This window comes from Salvelinus sp. IW2-2015, linkage group LG9, assembly GCF_002910315.2.
Source record: "Salvelinus sp. IW2-2015 linkage group LG9, ASM291031v2, whole genome shotgun sequence".
Classification (NCBI taxonomy): Eukaryota; Metazoa; Chordata; class Actinopteri; order Salmoniformes; family Salmonidae; genus Salvelinus; species Salvelinus sp. IW2-2015.
Genome location: NC_036849.1, coordinates 32074024 through 32094248, shown reverse-complemented (window position 1 = coordinate 32094248; position 20225 = coordinate 32074024). Strand labels below are relative to the sequence as shown.

At 40.8% G+C, this 20225-nt stretch overlaps 1 protein-coding gene and 1 pseudogene across 1 annotated transcript in view; both read right to left on the bottom strand.

Moving 5' to 3' along the window:
• Nucleotides 1–16418, bottom strand: part of prlh2r (prolactin releasing hormone 2 receptor) — a 40628-nt gene extending 24210 nt beyond the window's left edge. Inside the window, exon 1 of the mRNA XM_070445072.1 lies at nt 15263–16418. Coding sequence (XP_070301173.1) covers nt 15263–16418 — 1156 coding nt within the window. The remainder of the gene's footprint in view (nt 1–15262) is intronic.
• Nucleotides 16419–18146: 1728 nt separating this feature from the next.
• LOC111968399 (coiled-coil domain-containing protein 32-like) overlaps nt 18147–20225 on the bottom strand; it is an 8592-nt pseudogene continuing 6513 nt past the window's right edge.

Genomic DNA, 20225 nt, shown 5'->3' with positions numbered 1-20225 from the left:
ATACTAGAGATAAAATTCACAAATTTTACAGCACAACGGCAGAGCCATGTCTAAATTGTGTAAAACTACTAATGACTCAATATGCCTTCTGGGAATGTTACAAKATTCAAAAGTTATTGGCYGAGTTGGAAAGATYGATGTCAGAGGTATTGCAAAGTAAATTTACTTGTAATTCGTCTGTCTGTATATTTCAAGACATGACAACCTGATGGMTTGGACAATACTATTCTCATCAATTATCTTTTTTAAAAGTATTCTGAAAAACTGGAAATCAGCCAATCCCCCGTTGCTCACACAATGGAAAGGTCAAATGCTTTATTATAAAAAAATTGAAAGAGCGTTTGCGATGGAGAGAAACAAAATGGTGCAGTTTGAGGCCATGTGGCTGAATGTGATAKGGGTGCTGGAGATGGAGCTAGTGGATCTGGGCACGATGTAGGGATGTTTGTATGGTGTAGTCATTTGTATGTGTATGTTTTTGTATTGTCTATAAGATATCAAATAAAATCATATAAAAAAAAAAGAGCAAGAATAAACCTCATGGTTTCCCGAATCATAGTGGGAGGACCACACACCATATCATCACGTGACTCCAAGTTCAATTCCATATGATGGTTATTATATCAATACTTACGCATAAAGGTGTTTCCACTGTCAATTCTCGAAAAATACATTTTACCAACACAATTAGATCCCACCATAATGAATGGGCAGATCTTTTGGCATTTATAAAATTGTAACGAAACTTCCTGTTTCCATCACAGCCGTCCTGATTTTCTTATCTAAGGTATGACTTTACTCGCATTAAAACTGTGTATGTAAACGGGGTTAGTCCTTCAAAAGCAGAACTCAAGTCAACTATTGTATGAAGAAAGACGCGAATTGGATTGCTTGAATTGTTTACAGGAAGCACAGGAAAATTAGAAATGCATAGAGTTTTTACTGATTACTTATGCAGAATGACAAATTATGTAATTCGATGTGACACGGCAGAAGTAGATTTATCTGGAGAAAAATGATGGAAACATTTTGAGTGATGGTCAGGTTGACTGTTCCTTCCCATGCCTTTTTGGAGAGTGTTAGGGTTGTTGTGTTGCCTCTCTCACAATTATTTCCTGATATGGTTTTAGCCACAATATAATCTATAATTATCCTTAATATCTAATTATGATGAGATGCCCCATCACATCTTCTGAGAGTGGGTGTATATTTGAAAGTGAAAGAAGCTATTTTAAAATCAGGCTCTTTACATGAAAACATCATGTGCATCAGCTTGATATCCCATGCTGATCTGCCACGTGAAATTCATTGAAGTGTTGGTCCTGATCGCCTGTGAATGRCAGGTGTATCGGGAACATATGTCCGGGAAGACAATACTATACACAATACTAAACGCGATACTTGAACATACGACAATGACAAAATGGGGTGGGTGGTTGTGATGCATGGGGGATGCCTCAAAACCAACCTCCCAATAATTTCCCTCTAAATTCTATATATTGTTGGCAACACCTTTGTCAATCTCTTCCCCGCTCCACAAATGACAGTATAAATTAGCGTAGTGCGTAGCCTAGGTACAGCACCTGACCCCTGGTATTAACATGACAATGAAGGTACATCATAAGAAAGGCTATCAATGGCCCAGGAATCTGGGGGCTGCTGGAGAGAAGGAAGGAGTGAGTGATGCAGCTTTTTGTAATGGATGCCCTTTTCAAAGTGCAGACCTTGTCCGGGTCTCAAATGGAACCCTATTCCCTATATAGTGCCAAATGGCACCCTAATCCCCATATAGTCCCAAATGGCTCCCTAATCCCCATATAGTACCAAATGGCACCATATTCACACACACAGACACGCGCGCGTGTGATAACATACACATGGATTTAGTACTGTAGATATGTGGTAGTGGTGGAGTAGGGGCCTGAGGGCAGTGTGTTGTGGGGATCCACACACTGGGGATCCATAATAAATACAAATACAAATACCATTGAAAGTCATTTCCTTTCTGAAATTGCAATTACACGTCAAAAGGCCACAGTTAATTGAGTGGTCCCCGTATAGCATTGATGTCAGTGAAGTCATGTCATAATTAGTTGTATGTTGTAGCCTAATTATACATTGTCAGTTAAAGCATAACACCAGGATCTCGTTAGGAAGTACTGAGGGATTTCTTTGACCTCAGTCCATGTGAAAACAGTGGAGTAATCAAAAATCTATTTATACGTCACCTTGATTGCCTTTTCATTGAAGTAAGCATTGAAGAGCTTTGATTCATGCCCCACTCAGTTAAACATATGTGTAAGTATAATGGTGAAGGCGGTGGAGATGGAATCACAACACTGCATTAACTGATGTCATTTGTACAGCTCTTTATTGAATTTCACTGGTGATGGTTTTACTTGCTGTGTTGGTCTCCTTCGCATCAAAAGTGTTCCTCACTTTTATCTGGGCAATGTGTGAACAATAAGATGTTTGGGGTGTATTTGACTGGATGATGTATTATGTTCTGGTCTGTGTTCATTAGGGGCAGGCAACTGAAAATGTTTTAATTTTGCAATGAGAAGAAAAGTTTCCTATTGGACTAGTAGAAGGTAATAATTAATAATAATAATAATAGATTGAATTGATAATGTGATTTTCCAGATGCTCAAAGTGCTTACGTGGTTAAAGTCCCTCCCTGTTTRAGTCTGTTTTTCATGATCAGGACCCTATCCTGTTTTTTCAGTTTGGGCGATGTTCGGCAGTCGACGTCGCCGGTCTTCTAGCCATCGCCGATCCATTTTTCATTTTCCATTTGTTTTGTCTCGTTTTCACACACACCTGGWTCTCAGTTCCCTCATTATGTGTTGTGTATTTAACCCTCTGTTTTCCCCCCATGTCTTTGTGTGGTATTGTTTATTCTGTGTTCATGTATGCGCACGTTAGGCTGGTTTGCGCTGGGTTATGTTAAACCCGTACGTTGTATTTCATGTTCGTTTGTGCCGTGTGCATTTGGTTCGCCAAAATAAAAGGCTCCGTGTTGCTAACAACTATCTGCTTTCATGCGCCTGACTTTCCTACAGTCCTTAACGCATATCTTGACAGTTGGGCCAGTAACTGAYAGGTTGCAAGATCGAATCCCTGAGCTGACAAGGTAAAAATATGTCATTCTGCCCCTGAACAAGGAAATTAACCCACTGTTCCTAGGCTGTCATTGTAAATAAGAATTTGTTCTTAACTGACTTGCCTAGTTAAATAAATAAAAGTTGTAGGTCAGTTGGATGAGCATGGTGCTTGCAACACCAGGCTAGTGGGCTTAATTCCCGGGACCACCCATATGTAAAATGTATGCACGCCTGACTGTAAGTTGCTTTGAATAAAAGCGCCAGCTAAATGGCATTCGGAAAAGTATTCAGAACCCTTCCCTTTTTCAATCGACACACAATACCCCATAATGCCAAAGCGAAAAAAGGTATTATTAAWGTATTAAAAKTWAAAAACAGAAATACCTTATTTACACAAGTATTCAGACCCTTTGCTATGAAACACAAAATTTAGCTCAGGTGCATCCTGTTTCCATTGATATTCCTTCAGATGTTTCTACAACTTGATTGGAGTCCACCTGAGGTACATGCAATTGATTGGACATGATTTGGAAAGGCTCACACCTGTCTATATAAGGTCCCACATCTGACAGTGCATGTCAGAACAAAAACCAAGCCACGATGTTGAAGGAACTGTCCGTAGAGCTCCGAGACATGATTGTGTCGAGGCACAGATCTGGGGAAGGGTACCAAAACATTTCTGCAACATTGAAGGTCCCCAAGAACACAGTGGCCTCCATCATTCTTAAATGGAAGAAGTTTGGAARCACCAAYACTCTTCCTATAGCTGGCCGCCTGGCCAAACTGAGCAATTAGGGTAGAAGAGCCTTGGTCAGGGAGGTGACAAAGAACCTAATGGTCATTCTGACGGAGCTCCAGAGTTCCTCTGTGGAGGTGGGAGAACTTTCCAGAAGGACAACCATCTCCGCAGAACTCCACCAATTAGGCCTTTATGGTAGAGTGGCCAGACGGAAGCCACTCCTCAGTAAACGGAAGCATGACAGCTTGGTTTGGAGTTTGCCAAAAGGCAGGTTGGATGGYGAGCATCGCTGACCATGAGACCATGAGAAACAAGATTCTCTGGTCTGATGAAACCAAGATTGAACCCTTTGGATGCCAAGCGTCATGTCTGGAGGTAACCTGGCACCATTCCAAAGTTGAAGCATGGTGGAGACAGCATCATGCTTTGGGAATGTTTATCAGTGGCAGGGACTGGGAGACTAGTCAGGATCGAGGGAAAGATGAACAAAGCATAGCACAGAGAGATCCTTGTTAAAAACCTGCTCCGGAGTGCTCAGGACCTCAGACTGGGGTGAAGGTTCACTTTACAACATGACAATGACCCTAAGCAGACAGCCAAGACAACACAGGAGTGGCTTCGGGACAAGTCTCTGAATGTCCTTGAGTGGTCCAGCCAGAGCCCGGACTTGAACCRGATCTAACATATCTGGATAGACCTGAAGAATGGGAAAAACTCCACAATTACAGGTGTGCTATGCTTGTAGCGTCATACGCAAGAACACTCAAGGCTGTAATAGCTGCCAAAAGGTGCTTCAACAATGTACTGAGTAAAGGGTCTGAATACTTATGTAAATGTGATATTTCCATWGTTTTTTATTACATACAACCTGTTTTTGCTTTGTCATTATGTGTGTAGATTGATGAGGGGGAAAAAACTGTTTAATCAATTTTAAAACAAGGCTGTAATGTAACAAAATGTGGAAAAAAGTGAAAGGGTCTGAATACTTTCCGAATTAACTACCTATACACTGAGTGCACAAAACATTAAGAACACCTGCTCTTTCCATGACATAGACTGACCAGGTGAATCCAGGTGAAATATTTTATCTCTTATTGATGTCACTTGTTAAATCCAATTCAAGCAGTCTAGATGAAGGGGAGGAGACAGGTTAAAGAAGGATTTTTAACCCTTGAGACATGGATMTTGTATGTTTGCCATTCAGAGGGTGAATGGGCAAGACAAAAAAATGGAAGTGCCTTTGAACGGGGTATGGTAGTACGTGCCAGACTCACCGGTTTATGTTCTCCATCTTCTTTTTAAATAGGGAGACAATTTGTTTTCAGCACTATTATTTCCATGACTGATTAAAACTGTTTGTCTGGCTAGTCTGTCCTCTGCAGCAGACATCAGCTGATCGTCCTCGCAGTGGCAGACCACGTGTAACAACACCTGCACAGGATCGGTACATCCGAACATCACACCTGGGGACAAGTACAGGATGGCAACAACAACAGCCCGAGTTACACCAGGAATGCACAATCCCTCCATCAGTGCTCAGACTGTCTGCAATAGGCTGAGAAAGGCTGACTGAGAGCTTGTAAGCCTGTTGTAAAGGCAGGTCACCAGACATCACAGGCAACAACGTCGCCTAGGGCACAAACCCACTTGCTGAACCAGACAGGACTGGCAAATCAAATCAAATCAAATGTATTTATATAGCCCTTCTTACATCAGCTGATATCTCAAAGTGCTGTACAGAAACCCAGCCTAAAACCCCAAACAGCAAGCAATGCAGGTGTAGAAGCACGGTGGCTAGGAAAAACTCCTAGAAAGGCCAAAACCTAGGAAGAAACCTAGAGAGGAACCAGGCTATGAGGGGTGGCCAGTCCTCTTCTGGCTGTGCCGGGTGGAGATTATAACAGAACATGGCCAAGATGTTCAAATGTTCATAAATGACCAGCAAATAATAATAATCACAGTAGTTGTCGAGGTGCAGCAGTCAGCACCTCAGGATTAAATGTCAGTTGGCTTTTCATAGCCGATCATGTCTGGGACAGGTAGCACGTCCGGTGAACAGGTCAGGGTTCCATAGCCGCAGGCAGAACAGTTGAAACTGGAGCAGCAGCACGGCCAGGTGGACTGGGGACAGCAAGGAGTCATCATGCAGGTAGTCCTGAGTCATGGTCCCTGGGCTCAGGTCCTCCGAGAGAGAGAGAGAGAGAAAGAAAGAGAGAAGAGAGAGCATACTTAAATTCACACAGGACACCGGATAAGACAGGAGAAGTACTCCAGATATAACAAACTGACCCTAGCCCCCCGACACATAAACCACTGCAGCATATACTGGAGGCTGAGACAGGAGGGGTCAGGAGACACTGTGGCCCCATCGATGATACCCCCGGACAGGCAAACACAGCCCCCATACCGCTGAGGGATATCTTCAACCACCAACTTACCATCCTGAGACAAGGCCGAGTATAGCCCACAAAGATCTCCGCCACGGCACAACCCAAGGGGGGGCGCCAACCCAGACAGGAAGATCACGTCAGTGACTCAACCCACTCAAGTGACGCACCCTCCTAGGGACGGCATGAAAGAGCACCAGTAAGCCAGTGACTCAGCCCCTGTAATAGGGTTAGAGCAGAGAATCCCAGTGGAGAGAGGGGACCGGCCAGGCAGAGACAGCAAGGGCGGTTCGTTGCTCCAGAGCCTTTCCGTTCACCTTCACACTCCTGGGCCAGACTACACTCAATCATATGACCCACTGAAGAGATGAGTCTTCAGTAAAGACTTAAAGGTTGAGACTGAGTCTGCGTCTCTCACATGGGTAGGCGGACCATTCCATAAAAATTGAGCTCTATAGCCGAAAGCCCTGCTTCCAGCTGTTTGCTTAGAAATTCTAGGGACAATTAGGAGGCCTGCGTCTTGTGACCGTAGCGTACGTGTAGGTATGTACGGCAGGACCAAATCGGAAAGATAGGTAGGAGCAAGCCCATGTAATGCTTTGTAGGTTAGCAGTAAAACCTTGAAATCAGCCCTTGCCTTAACAGGAAGCCAGTGTAGGGAGGCTAGCACTGGAGTAATAATATGATACATAATATGATACATTTTTGGTTCTAGTCAGGATTCTAGCAGCCGTATTTAGCACTAACTGAAGTTTATTTAGTGCTTATCCGGGTAGCCGGAAAGTAGAGCATTGGAGTAGTCTAACCTAGGAGTAACAAAAGCATGGATACATTTTCTGCATCATGTTTGGACAGAAAGTTTCTGATTTTTGCAATGTTACGTAGATGGAAATAAGCTGTCTTGAAACAGTCATGATATGTTCGTCAAAAGAGAGATCAGGGTCCACAGTAACGCCGAGGTCCTTCACAGTTTTATTTGAGACGACTTTACAACCATCAAGATTAATTGTCAGATTCAACAGAAGATCTCTTTGTTTCTTAGGACCTAGAACAAGCATCTCTGTTTTGTCCGAGTTTAAAAGTAGAAAGTTTGCAGCCATCCACTTCCTTATGTCTGAAACACAGGCTTCTAGCGAGGGCAATTTTGGGGCTTCACCATGTTTCATTGAAATGTACAGCTGTGTGTCATCCGCATAGCAGTGAAAGTTAACATGAATCCCCAAGAGGTAAAATATATAGTGAAAACAATAGTGGTCCCAAAACGGAACCTTGAGGAACACCGAAATGTACAGTTGATTTGTCAGAGGACAAACCATTCATAGAGACAAACTCTTTCGACAGATAAGATCTAAACCAGGCCAGAACTTGTCCGTGTAGACCAATTTGGGTTTCCAATCTCTCCAAAAGAATGTGGTGATCGATGGTATCAAAAGCAGCACTAAGGTCTAGGAGCAGAGGACAGATGCAGAGCCTCGGTCTGACGCCATTAAAAGGTAATTTACCACCTTCACAAGTGCAGTCTCAGTGTATGGTGGGGTCTAAAACCAGACTGAAGCATTTCGTATACATTGTTTGTCTTCAGGAAGGCAGTGAGTTGCTGCGCAACAGCTTTTTCAATTTTTGAGAGGAATGAAGATTCGATATAGGCCGATAGTTTTTTTTTTTTTCTGGGTCAAGGTTTGGCTTTTTCAAGAGAGGCTTTATTCTGCCACTTTTAGTGAGTTTGGTAACATCCGGTGGATAGAGCGCGTTTATTATGTTCAACATAGGAGGGCCGAGCACAGGAAGCAGCTCTTTCATTAGTTTAGTTGGAATAGGGTCCAGTATGCAGCTTGACGGTTTAGAGTGCTCTTCACTGACAACTTGCAGTTTTGTCTCATCAGGGGTGATGGTCGGATTCCGTTTATTGTCGAAGGAATGAGTGTTACACCGAGGCCTGTTCTCTGAGCGGGATCGAGGTGGAGGGTCGTCATGGCTGGGCGGTGTGTCACAGCATCATCGGACTGAGCTTGTTGTATTCAGGCAATCTCAACGCTGTGCGTTACAGGGAAGACATCCTCCTCCCTCACGTGGTACCCTTCCTGCAGGCTCATCCTGACATGACCCTCCAGCATACAATGCCACCAGCCATACTTCTCGTTCTGTGCGTGATTCCTGCAAGACAGGAATGTCAGTGTTCTGCCATGGCCAGCGAAGAGCCGGATCTCAATTCCAATGAGCACGTCTGGGACCTGTTGGATCGGAGGGTGAGGTCTAGGGCCATTCCCCCAGAAATGTCCGGAGACTTGCAGGTGCCTTGGTGGAAAGTGGGGTAACATCTCACAGCAAAAACTGGCAAACCTGGTGCAGTACTTAATGCAGCTGGTGGCCACACCAGATACTAACTGTTAGTTTTGATTTTGACCCCCCTTTGTTCAGGGACACATTCAATTTCTGTGAGTCACATGTCTGTGGAACTTGATCAGTTCATGTCTCGTTGTTGAATCTTGTTATGTTCATACAAATATGCACACATATTTAGTTTGCTGAAAATAAACGCAGCTGACAGTGAGAGGACGTTTCTTTTTTTGCTGAGTTTAGAATCGTGAGAATCGCAATACATGTCATATCGGCACCAAAGTATTGTGATGATATCGTATCTGAGGTCCCTGGCAATAAAACATATTGGATGATTCTGACTTCATCAGTTGCATACCAACGTGACATTTACATATTCAGGGTTGTGAATTAATTTGCACATCATTTGCACAAATCAAACTTAGCTTATGCACTTTGCAGTCCTTAAGCTATCTGAAAATCTTCTCAGACACCTGGCTGATGGCTTCATGGTAACCAAGCCAGACATATTGAGTAGTTGGAGTGGTTTCCAAAGCATCTGTTTTTTCAAATTAAGTGTCAGTAAGTATTAGTCTCGGAGTGGCCCAATCCACAGGTTCTTCAATGTTATTTTAATGTTAAACTTTCACATCAAGAGCAACACAACCAACGCTGCATGATAATCCAAAATGCTATACAATGGTATGTTCATTATCAAGTTCATCCTGTCATAATCTAATAGACAAATTGTTAATTGTACTTGTTAAAACACAACATTTAAAGAAACACAAATCTACACAATATTACATTACCTTTAACATTTATGAGTATTGATTCAAATTGGAATAGTAGTGTAATGGGACTACAACATTAAACATTTGCTCATCTTGAGGATTATAAAAAACAAATTCTAAAATATTTCATACACATCATAAATTATATTCAATCTCTTGAGCTGCATAAGCTATATGTACAGTAAAGTGTCTTAGGGAAATCTTTAAAAGATTTGCAAACAAATTGAACATCTGTCTCATTCAGTAAAGCATATTGACACTACAATTCATTTAGTAAAGCATATTGACACCACAATCCATTTAGTAAAGCATATTGACACTACAATCCATTTAGTAAAGCATATTGACACCACAATCCATTTAGTAAAGCATATTGACACCACAATCATTCAGTGAGCATATTGAGCACAAATCCATTTGAAAGCATATTGAACTACATCCATTTAGTAAAGCATATTGAAACTACAATCCATTTAGTAAAGCATATTGACACCACAATCCATTAGTAAAGCATATTGACACTACAATCCATTTAGTAGCATATTGACACTACAATCATTTAGTAAAGCATATTGACACTACAATCCATTTAGTAAAGCATAATGACACCACAATCCATTCAGTGAAGCATATTGACACACAATCATTTAGTAAAGCATATTGACACTACAATCCATTTAGTAAAGCATATTGACAATACAATACATTTAGTAAAGCTATTGACACCACAATCCATTTAGTAAAGCATATTGAACTACAATCCATTTAGTAAAGCATATTGAAAATACAATCCATTTAGTAAAGCATATTGACACCACAATCCATTCAGTGAAGCATATTGACACCATTACTGACATTGTTTGGTTTACCTTAATTTGCTTCCTCTGTAAACGCCATTACGGCCGTGTGGTTGTTGCTGAGGATCATTAGCAGCAGTTGATCATGTATATTTTTTAATATGTAGGCTTATTAAATTGTTATGAGCGGAGCGCAGACCAAGCCGTAACAGTGTTGCAGCGACAAAATACTTGGCTGTGTCATCACAGTTCGATGGTTAGTGCAGGTAATAGACAAGGGTATAGCCTACTATTGTACACTATTCTCCTATTAAAATAGTATGTACACTAATCTTACACCATTACCATGGGTTAAATAACTGAATGTGGACATTTTCTGAATGAATCAAACCACCGTTTTTTCTTTCGTGCATAAAGGCTCTCCAAACCTGTTTTTTATGATTCAGACATTTTTTCCTAAACCCAAATAATCTTCAAGATCAGAGTATTTTTAAAATCGACCAACTGGTACTGAAACGGAGACGAATACGCATATATTTAGATGTCTGTCTTTCATTGATCCCTAATATTCTGAACCCGTTCTCTCGAAATATTCTAGTGAGTCTGTCAACCGAAATTCTAACTAAAAGGTACACGTTTTAAATGTACTGAAAACCTACTGAATGAAAACTCGACAAGAAAATTCACTCACAATCCAATCAGTAAAGCATACTGACACCACAATCTATTCAGTAAGTCATATTGAAACCATAATCTATTCAGTAAGTCATATTGAAACATAATCTATTCAGTAAAGCATATTGACACCACAATCTATTCAGTAAAGCATATTGACACCAAATCTATTCAGTAAGCATATTGTCAGGTTTTGGCCAGGACTGTTCAGGTTTTGGTCACTAGATGTCCCCATTGCACCTTTTTTGTACCTTTTGTTTTTTCCTTGCTCAATTATTGTTTGCACCTGTGTGTCGTTCCCATGTTAGTATTTAAACCCTGTTGTGTTCCTCAGTTCTTGCTCAGTGTTTGTATGTTAGACCAGCCCAGCCTTGTTGTGAACATATTTATCTTATTGGATTTTCCAGAGGTTCTCTGGTTTAGTGCTTGTGTATATTTGAGTAGATCTTTGAGGTTTGTTTTTCCCTGCTGTTTTTACCACTTTTGGTGAGTTTCTTTGTATTTTGGAGGATATCCATTTTGTGCCTCTTGGCTTTATTTTTGGACGTGGTGGATTTATATTCTTTGCCTGAAGATCTTGTCCTTTTATTAAACCACCATTTCTAGTACTGCTGAGTCGCCTCATCTTCTGGGTTCTGCCGATCTATAGTGCTGTTTCTCTCACCGGGTCTTGACACATATTGACACCACAATCTATTCAGTAAGTAATATTGAAACCATAATCTATTCAGTAAGTCATATTGAAACCATAATCTATTCAGTAAAGCATATTGACACCACAATCTATTCGGTAAAGCATATTGACACCACAATCTATTCGGTAAATGTCTGTTTATTTGATTCCTATATCTGGTGGTCCTTTGTATCGATCAGGTTCAAGGTAAGACCAAGTGCAGACTGAGTGAAGTAATTGTTTATTGTAACCACAGGGGCAGGCAGGGGTCGATAATCCAGAGCAGGAGCAAAGGTACTGGCCGGCAGGCAGGCTCAGGGCCAGGGACAGGCAGCGGTCAGGCGGGCGGGTACAGGGTCAGGACAGGCAAAGGTCAAAACCCAGGAGGACTCGGAAAAAGGAGACTAGGGAAAACCAGGAGCTGAGAGACCACTGGTAGACTTGAACAAAACAAGACAAACTGGCAACAGGCAGAGAGAAAAAACACAGGTATAAAATACACAGGGGATAATGTATGAAAACATGACTGTAAGTTGCTTTGGATAAAAGCATCTGCTAAATGGCATATATTATTATAAAATATGTTGGCCAGCAAGTGGGAGGTTTTTAGCGGCTGAATGAAATTATTCAGAGCGCGTTATGCGACTGAATAAGGTAAGTCTGAATACCAAATACTGAGAAGTGCGTAGAGAAGGTATACATTCTTAAGTCTGAATCAGTCCCTTTGACATTAAATCAATTTTTTTTTAATTAACAAGGCAAGTCAGTTAAGAACAATTCTTATTTACAATGACGGCTCTACCCCAGCAAACCCGGACGACGCTGGGCCAATTGTGCGCCGCTATATGGGACTCCCAATCACAGCCGGATGTGACGCAGCCCGGATTCAAATCAGGTACTGCAGTGATGCTCTTGCACTGAGATGCAGTGTCTTAGACCACAGCACCACTCAGGAGCCAATTCATATTGACACCACAATCTTTCAGTAAGTAGTATTGACACCACAATCCATTCAGTAAAGTAAATGACACCACAGTCTATTCATATTGACACCACATTAATTCAGTAAAGCATATTGAACCAACAATATATTCAGTAAATCATATTGACACCACCATGTATTCAGTAAAGCATATTGACACCACAATTATTCATATTGACACCACACTCCATTCAGTAAGCATATTGACACCACAATCTATTCAGTAAATCATATTGACACCACCATGTATTCAGTAAAGCATATTGACACCACAATCATTCATATTGCACCACCCCCATTCAGTGCATATTGACCACACTCCATTCAGTAAGCATATTGCACCCATCATTCAGTAAATCATATTGACCACAATGTATTTATATTGAACACAATCTATTCAAAATGACACACAATCCATTCAGTAAATCATATTGATACCACAATCTATTCGGTAAATCATATTGATACCACAATCTATTCAGTAAATCATATTGACACCACAATCTATTCATATTGATACCACAATCTATTCAGTAAATCATATTGACACCACAATCTATTCATTATTGATACCACAATCTATTCAGTAAATCATATTGACCCACAATATTATTCATATTGATACCACAATCTATTCAGTAAATCATATTGACATCACAATCTATTCATACTGAACCATAATCCAATCAGTGAGCTTATTGACACCACAATCTATTCATTAAATGGTTGTTTATTTGATTCCTATGTTTATTTAGCAATAAGGCCTGAGAGGTGTGGTATGTTGGCCATTTTAACTGGGTGGTTTGAGCCCTGAATGCTGATTGGCTGAAAGCCATGGTATATCAGACTGTATAGTGTCCTATAGTGTCTTGTAGTGTCAAATAAACAGCCATTTACTGAATAGACTGTTCTTCTGCTACCTCACGGCAAGCAGTACCGGGAGCAGCAAAGTCAGGTCAAAAGGCTTCTTAACAGCTAATCACATGGCTATCCGTACTATTTGCATCCCCCCGCACCACCACCGACCCCCATTTTTACGCTGRTGCTACTCTCTGTTMATTATCCATGCAWWGTCACTTTAACTCTACCTACATGTACATATTACATCAATTACCTCGACTAACCTGTGCCCCCGCACATTGACTCTGTACCGATACCCCCTGTATATAGCCTGGCTACTGTTATTTTATTGTTACTCTTTAGTTATTTGTTATTTTTCWATTTTTTACTTCAGTTTATTTTATTAWATTCTTTCTTAACACTTACTTTTCTTATAACTGCATTGTTGGTTAAGGACTTGTCAGTCAGCATTTCACTGTAAGGTCTTAGACCTGTTGTATTRGGCGCATGTGACAAATATAATTTGATTTGATACCATGGGTTTGACTAAATATTAATTTTTTACAGCTCTAATTACGTTGMTAACCAGTTTATAATAGCAATAAGGCACCACGGGGGTTTGTGATATTTGCCCAATATACCACGATTCTGAGTTGCGTCGTGCCTAAGAACAGCCCTTAGCCATGGTATATTGGCCATATACCACACCCCCTCGGGCCATATTTCTTAAATATACTCAGCCTAAGGGCTGTTCTWARGCACGACACAAAGCGGAGTGCCTGGATACAGCCCTTAGCAGTGGTATATTGGCCATAMKCCACAAACCCCCAAGGTGCCTTATTGCTATTATAAGTCCGTTACCAACATAAATATAACAGTAAAAAATKATTTGTGTCATACCTGTGGTATATTSTCTGATATACACACCGCTGGAATGCTGTTTCAGKCAATCAGCATTCAGGACSCAAACGACCCTGTTTATTATCACAGATAATGACCACCATTTGATTTGCTTCATAGTGTGATAGTTTTGTTTGGCCAACAAAACTGTTTAAAAATAATTCTGCATAAATTGTATTTTCATAGATATACAGGTAACTGACWAAATAACGGAAACACTTGAGTAAATGAAGGATACAAATTAATTAAGTTAATTAAGCAATTAACATCCCATCATGCTTAGTGTCATGTATAAAAAATGCTGGGCAGGCCATTATTTTGCTAGCCCCCTTTAGGATGACAATGCCCCCACCCACAGGGCATTAGTAGTCACTGAACGGTTTGATGAGCATGAAATTATGTAAACTATATTCCATGGCCGTCTCAGTCACCATATTTCAACCCAATTGAACACTTATGGGAGATTCTGGAGCGGCGCCTGAGACAGTGTTTTCCACCATCATCAACAAAACACTAAATGATGGAATTTCTTATGGAAAAATGGTGTCGCATCCCTCCAATACAGTTCCAGACACTTGTAGAATCTATGCCGAGGTGCATTGAAGCTGTTCTGGCTGGTGGTGGCCCAACGCCCTATTAAAACGCTATATGTTGGTGTTTCCTTTATTTTGTCAGTCATCTTCTACCAATGACTACCAGTTGACTGTAAGCTCAGAAGTATATTGTTTTGTCATGGATCTGTGCTCGTTCTGGTGCAGCTGGCAGCTACATTGGTGTCAACCTCATCCCACCTGATTTCCAAATGTTTTGTTGGTTGACTTCTCAGCGATAGGGACTCCTATATCTCAATAGTATTTTCTTGATTACTCTCTCCTGACGTCTTTCTCAGAATTAATTAGAGGATGAGGTCAAAGGGGAATTTGATCTTTCAGATACATCCTTTGCTTTCAGTGCTCTGGGCCATAAGGTGCTTCCTCGTTCAAACTCCAACTACATGTAATTATGGTCAATTATTGTAGTGGTTGAGGACTTATGTGCCTGTCGTAATGGCCAACTCTCCTGTGGCATCTTGTTCCCCAGAACCACCGGGATGTCACCCAGGGTGGAGAAGGTGTTCACACGGTGCAGTCGGTGGGATGTCATGAAGCTGCTGCTGTTCCCCCTTGGCCCTCGACCCCCCACTCCTCTGTGACGGGGGAAGAGGTCACGATGACACAGGCAGGACAGGAACTTGTCGTGGAGCGACGCGTAGATAAATGGGTTGTAGCACGCCGAGCTCATAGCTAACAGGTGGCACGACACTTGGATCACGTTGACGTGGCTCTTGCCCAGGATGGTGAAGTCAGTATCCAGGTCGCGGATGAGATTGACCACCTGAAGAGGGAGCCAGGAGAAGGCGAAGCAGAGCACCGACACAAGGAGGAGGCAGAACGTCTTTCTTCTCTTTCGCCCCCAGTTCATTTGGTTYGAGACAGGACCCGCCGCCATCAAACCAGAAATGTTTCTTTGTCTCAAGTGGTAGGAGATAGCGAGGTAGGATGCAGACACAGCGGCGAGTGGCACAAAGTAAGAGAAGAGCAGGACAAAGCAGGAGTAGACAAGGCGTCCCCGCTCCTGGCCATGCCAGAACTCCTCACAGACGACCATGTGGAGACCGGTGGCGCTCAGGTCCAAGTAGCCAGTGTGGAGAGCCGTGGGAGTGGAAAACGCAAGGCTACACAACCAGATGACAGCCACCAAACCCCAGCAGAACTGGCAACCCACCCGCCTGCGAATGGGATAGGCCACAACGACGTACCGGTCCACTGCAATGGCTGTGAGGGACAAGACGGCTGCAAAAACCGTCGCCGACTGCATCAAGGTGACAAAGTGGCACATGAAGCGTCCGAAGAGCCACCCTCGCTTGTCYAAGGCATAGGAGGCRGTCAGGGGCACYCAGAAGATGCACATGACCAAATCAACTAGCGCCAAGTTGCCGATCAGGAAGTTGGTGGTGTTGTGTCTCTTCTTGTTGAGCCCGATGAGGATGAGCAGCAGGAGGTTGCCAGAGCAGGCGACCAGGATCACCATGGAGTAGAGAGGGATGAATAGGGGCTTCAGGTCAAATAGGAGATCCAACCCAGTGAATGAGGAGGAGGACGATGAGGAGTAGGCAGGGAGAGATGTGTTCTCTACCCAAGAGCAGTTCAGAGAAAACTCCCTGTTGTCCATCCCTGTAACACACAACAGAACAGGGAATACATCAGAGAAACCAACATCAGAGAAAACAACATCAGGGAAGACATCATCAGGGAAAACAACATCAGGGAAAACAACATCAGGGAAAACATCATCAGGTAATATAATTAATCAGGAAAACTATTCATAACAGAGAAAAACATCAGTCAGGGGAAAACATCACCAGGGCAAAACCATCAATCAGGGAAAAACATACTCAGGCGCAAACTACGACTCATCAGCAAAACATCATCAGGGAAAAAACATCACAGGAAAACATAGGAAATCAACATCAGGAAAACAAAATCAGGGAAAACATACATCAGGAAAAACAACATCTCAGAAAACATCACAGGGAAAACATATGGAAAACTAATCAGGGAAAACAACCTCATCAGGAAACATCATCACCAGGACACGAAAACAAACATCAGGGAACAAACCATCACCGAGGAAACATATCAGGAGAAAACACATCAGGAGGAAAACATACATCAGGGAAAACAACATCAGGGAAAACCATACATCATCAGAAAACATATCAGGAAAACAACATCAGGGAAAAACAACATCAGAGAAACATCAATCACATGAAAACATACACAGGAAAACAATCACAGAAAACATTAGGAAAGAAACATCATCAGGGAAAAACAAATCAGGGAAAACAACATCAGCGAGAAACATCATCAGGGAAAACACATCAGGAAAACATCATCAGGAAAACATCATCAGGAGAAAACAACCTCAGAGAATCGTATTACAATAAAGCAATGCAGGTCAGTAAAAAGAGAAACCAAAAGGTGATGTTGCATTTTACACTTGAATTAATGTTAAGGGGTACTTTGGCTGTCAAATCGCATATTATCAATGGTGTAATTGTGATATCTCATTCATTGTCTATTTCATCACCTCATCATAGTCTCTCATAGCATGGAAAAGTTCTGAATAATGATATTTAAAAGGCTAATTATCATCTTCCATATTCAACAACACCTACTGAAATATCAGTCGGGATAACCTTTGAAAATGAACTATGCCTCCTCGACACMTTGCCTCTCATTTGCAGGCTATGTGATTAGTCTATAGTTGAAATGTGAAATGATTGAGACTTGTTGGTATTCAGAGAGTTTTTCTGAATAGAGGTTATTTGCATTTTCTACATTTTAGCAGACGCTTTTATCCAGAGCAATTAGGGTTAAGGGCCTTGCTCAATGGCACCTCGGCAGGTTTTTTAACCTATCGGCARCAGCATTTAAACCAGCAACTTTTCGGTTACTGGCCTAACGCTGTTAWRCGCTAGGCTACCTGCTGCCCCGTTTGGATTGACCTGAGCTGACAATGAGGTGCACTTTGCCCTGGACAATATCAGTCTTATGTAGTAATACATTCAGAACTCTGTGCATTCTACATTTCCCCSTCTATCCTTTGTTATTGTTGGGGAGAGAGAACTTGCCTGCCATTACAAAAATAAACATGTTCCATTCAAAAGGCCACAGCTACATTCAATTTAATGTTGTGGGGGGACAGGACAAGTTCCAAATGGTATTAGCAAACGTTCTGAATCTGATCTGGACTATTAAATAATACGATTAAATCATATTCAGATTTGACACGGATAGGCCACAATGTGTGTATTTAGGTCATGGCTAAACAGATTCTCCAAATGACAATATGGGTCAATAATAAAAGTGGGAAAGCACAATGTGTCATGGATATGAGTCAAACTGTATTTCTGAGCTTGGTGCAGAGAAAACACGAGTCTGAGGTYACTGGGTTCTGTGTGGACCACAGGTGGACCTTGGTGTGAACTGGACCATGGGTAAACTTGAAGAAAATTCATCATGTTAGCCRAATCCATTTTGAAAAAGACAGATAGAGACATATATCGGTTAAGTCCTTTACATAAMAAATGCCTCTGTGAGGAGAACCAAATCATTCATGATTTCATAAATATCAGGGTTGTACGGGACTCAAGAGTATAATATCTCAGGAAAATGTATCAATAATTAATTAATTAATCAATGAAGAGATTTAGACCAGTAACTCTTTCACCACTAGAGTTACTGTCCATGCATACTTGTCTACTAACATAGCCACTTCTAGGAAGACTGTATAAATCATATATTCGGTGCCTTTGGCTATAGTTATTGTTCCATTGTGGAAAAATGTTAATGCTCACTCACCTGACTAATAACTTGGCTTAAATTTCAAKCATTTAAATCAGTTGACATGCAAACAAGATGCTTTCTGTATCATACAGTATAGTGGTCTTATATCAAATCAACTACACAGTCTAGGGCCATAGTTTGAAATAAATCTATTCCAGAATGTATATCATCTAGTAAAAAATMTAATAATTATATTACGCAAAAGCATGCACACTTAATGCCAAAGAAAAATCATAACTTAACTTATTTTACAATCCACGTTTTAAATATCCTATATTCTTTAAATTTCCCCTTGGAAGCAGCATTTCTATAAATATATAACAAAAACACATTGAATATATATTTACCTTTTTTTTTGTAGTTGAACAACTTCAAAAGAGATCCAAGAGAGATTCTTCAAAGCAACTCTTGTGAGAAGGATATCTGCACAGCTCCCTCCGTCAATCTGTCTCTCTTCAAGTAGTCCACCTTTTCACTGCTGCATCTGAATAAGGAGCAATCTGACTGCTGATGAACGTAGTATATTTACCATACATGGTAATAATGGACGTAGTATATTTACCATACATGGTCATGAACGTAGTATATTTACCATACATTGGTCATGAACGTAGTTATTTACCATACATGGTCATGAACGTAGTATATTTACCATAACTGGTAATAATGACGTAGTATTATTACCATACATGTCATGAACGTAGATATACCATACATGGTCAATGAACTAGTATTTATTCCATACATGGTAATATGGACGTATAATTTACCATACATGTCATGACGTAGTATATTTACCATACAATGGTCATGAACGTAGTATATTACCATACATGTCATGAACGTAGTATATTTCCATACATGGTCATATGTAGTATATTTACCATACATGGTCATGAACGTAGTATATTACCATCATGGTCATGAACGTAGTATATTTACCATACATGGTATAATGACGAGTATATTTACCATACATGGTAATAATGACGTAGTATATTTACCATGCATGGTCATGAACGTAGTATATTTACCACATGGTACTAATGACGTAGTATATTTACCATACATGCTACTAATGAACGTAGTATATTTACCATGCACTGGTCATGAACGTAGTATATTTACCATACATGTTCATGAACGTAGTATATTTACCATACATGCTCATGAACGTAGTATATTTACCATGCATGTCATGAACGTAGTATATTTACCATACATGGTAATAATGACGTAGTATATTTACCATGCATGGTCATGAACGTAGTATATTTACCATACATGTATAATGACTAGTATATTACCATGCATGTCATGAACGAGTATATTTACCACACATGGTACTAATGAACGTAGTATATTTACACACATGGTACTAATGAACGTAGTATATTTACCATGCATGGTCATGAACGTAGTATATTTACCATACATGGTAATAATGGACGTAGTTATTTACCATGCATGGTCATGAACGTAGTATATTTACCAACATGGTACTAATGAACGTAGTATATTTACCATGCATGGTCATGAACGTAGTATATTTACCATACATGGTAATAATGACGTAGTATATTTACCATGCATGTCATGACGTAGTATATTTACCAACATGGTACTATGC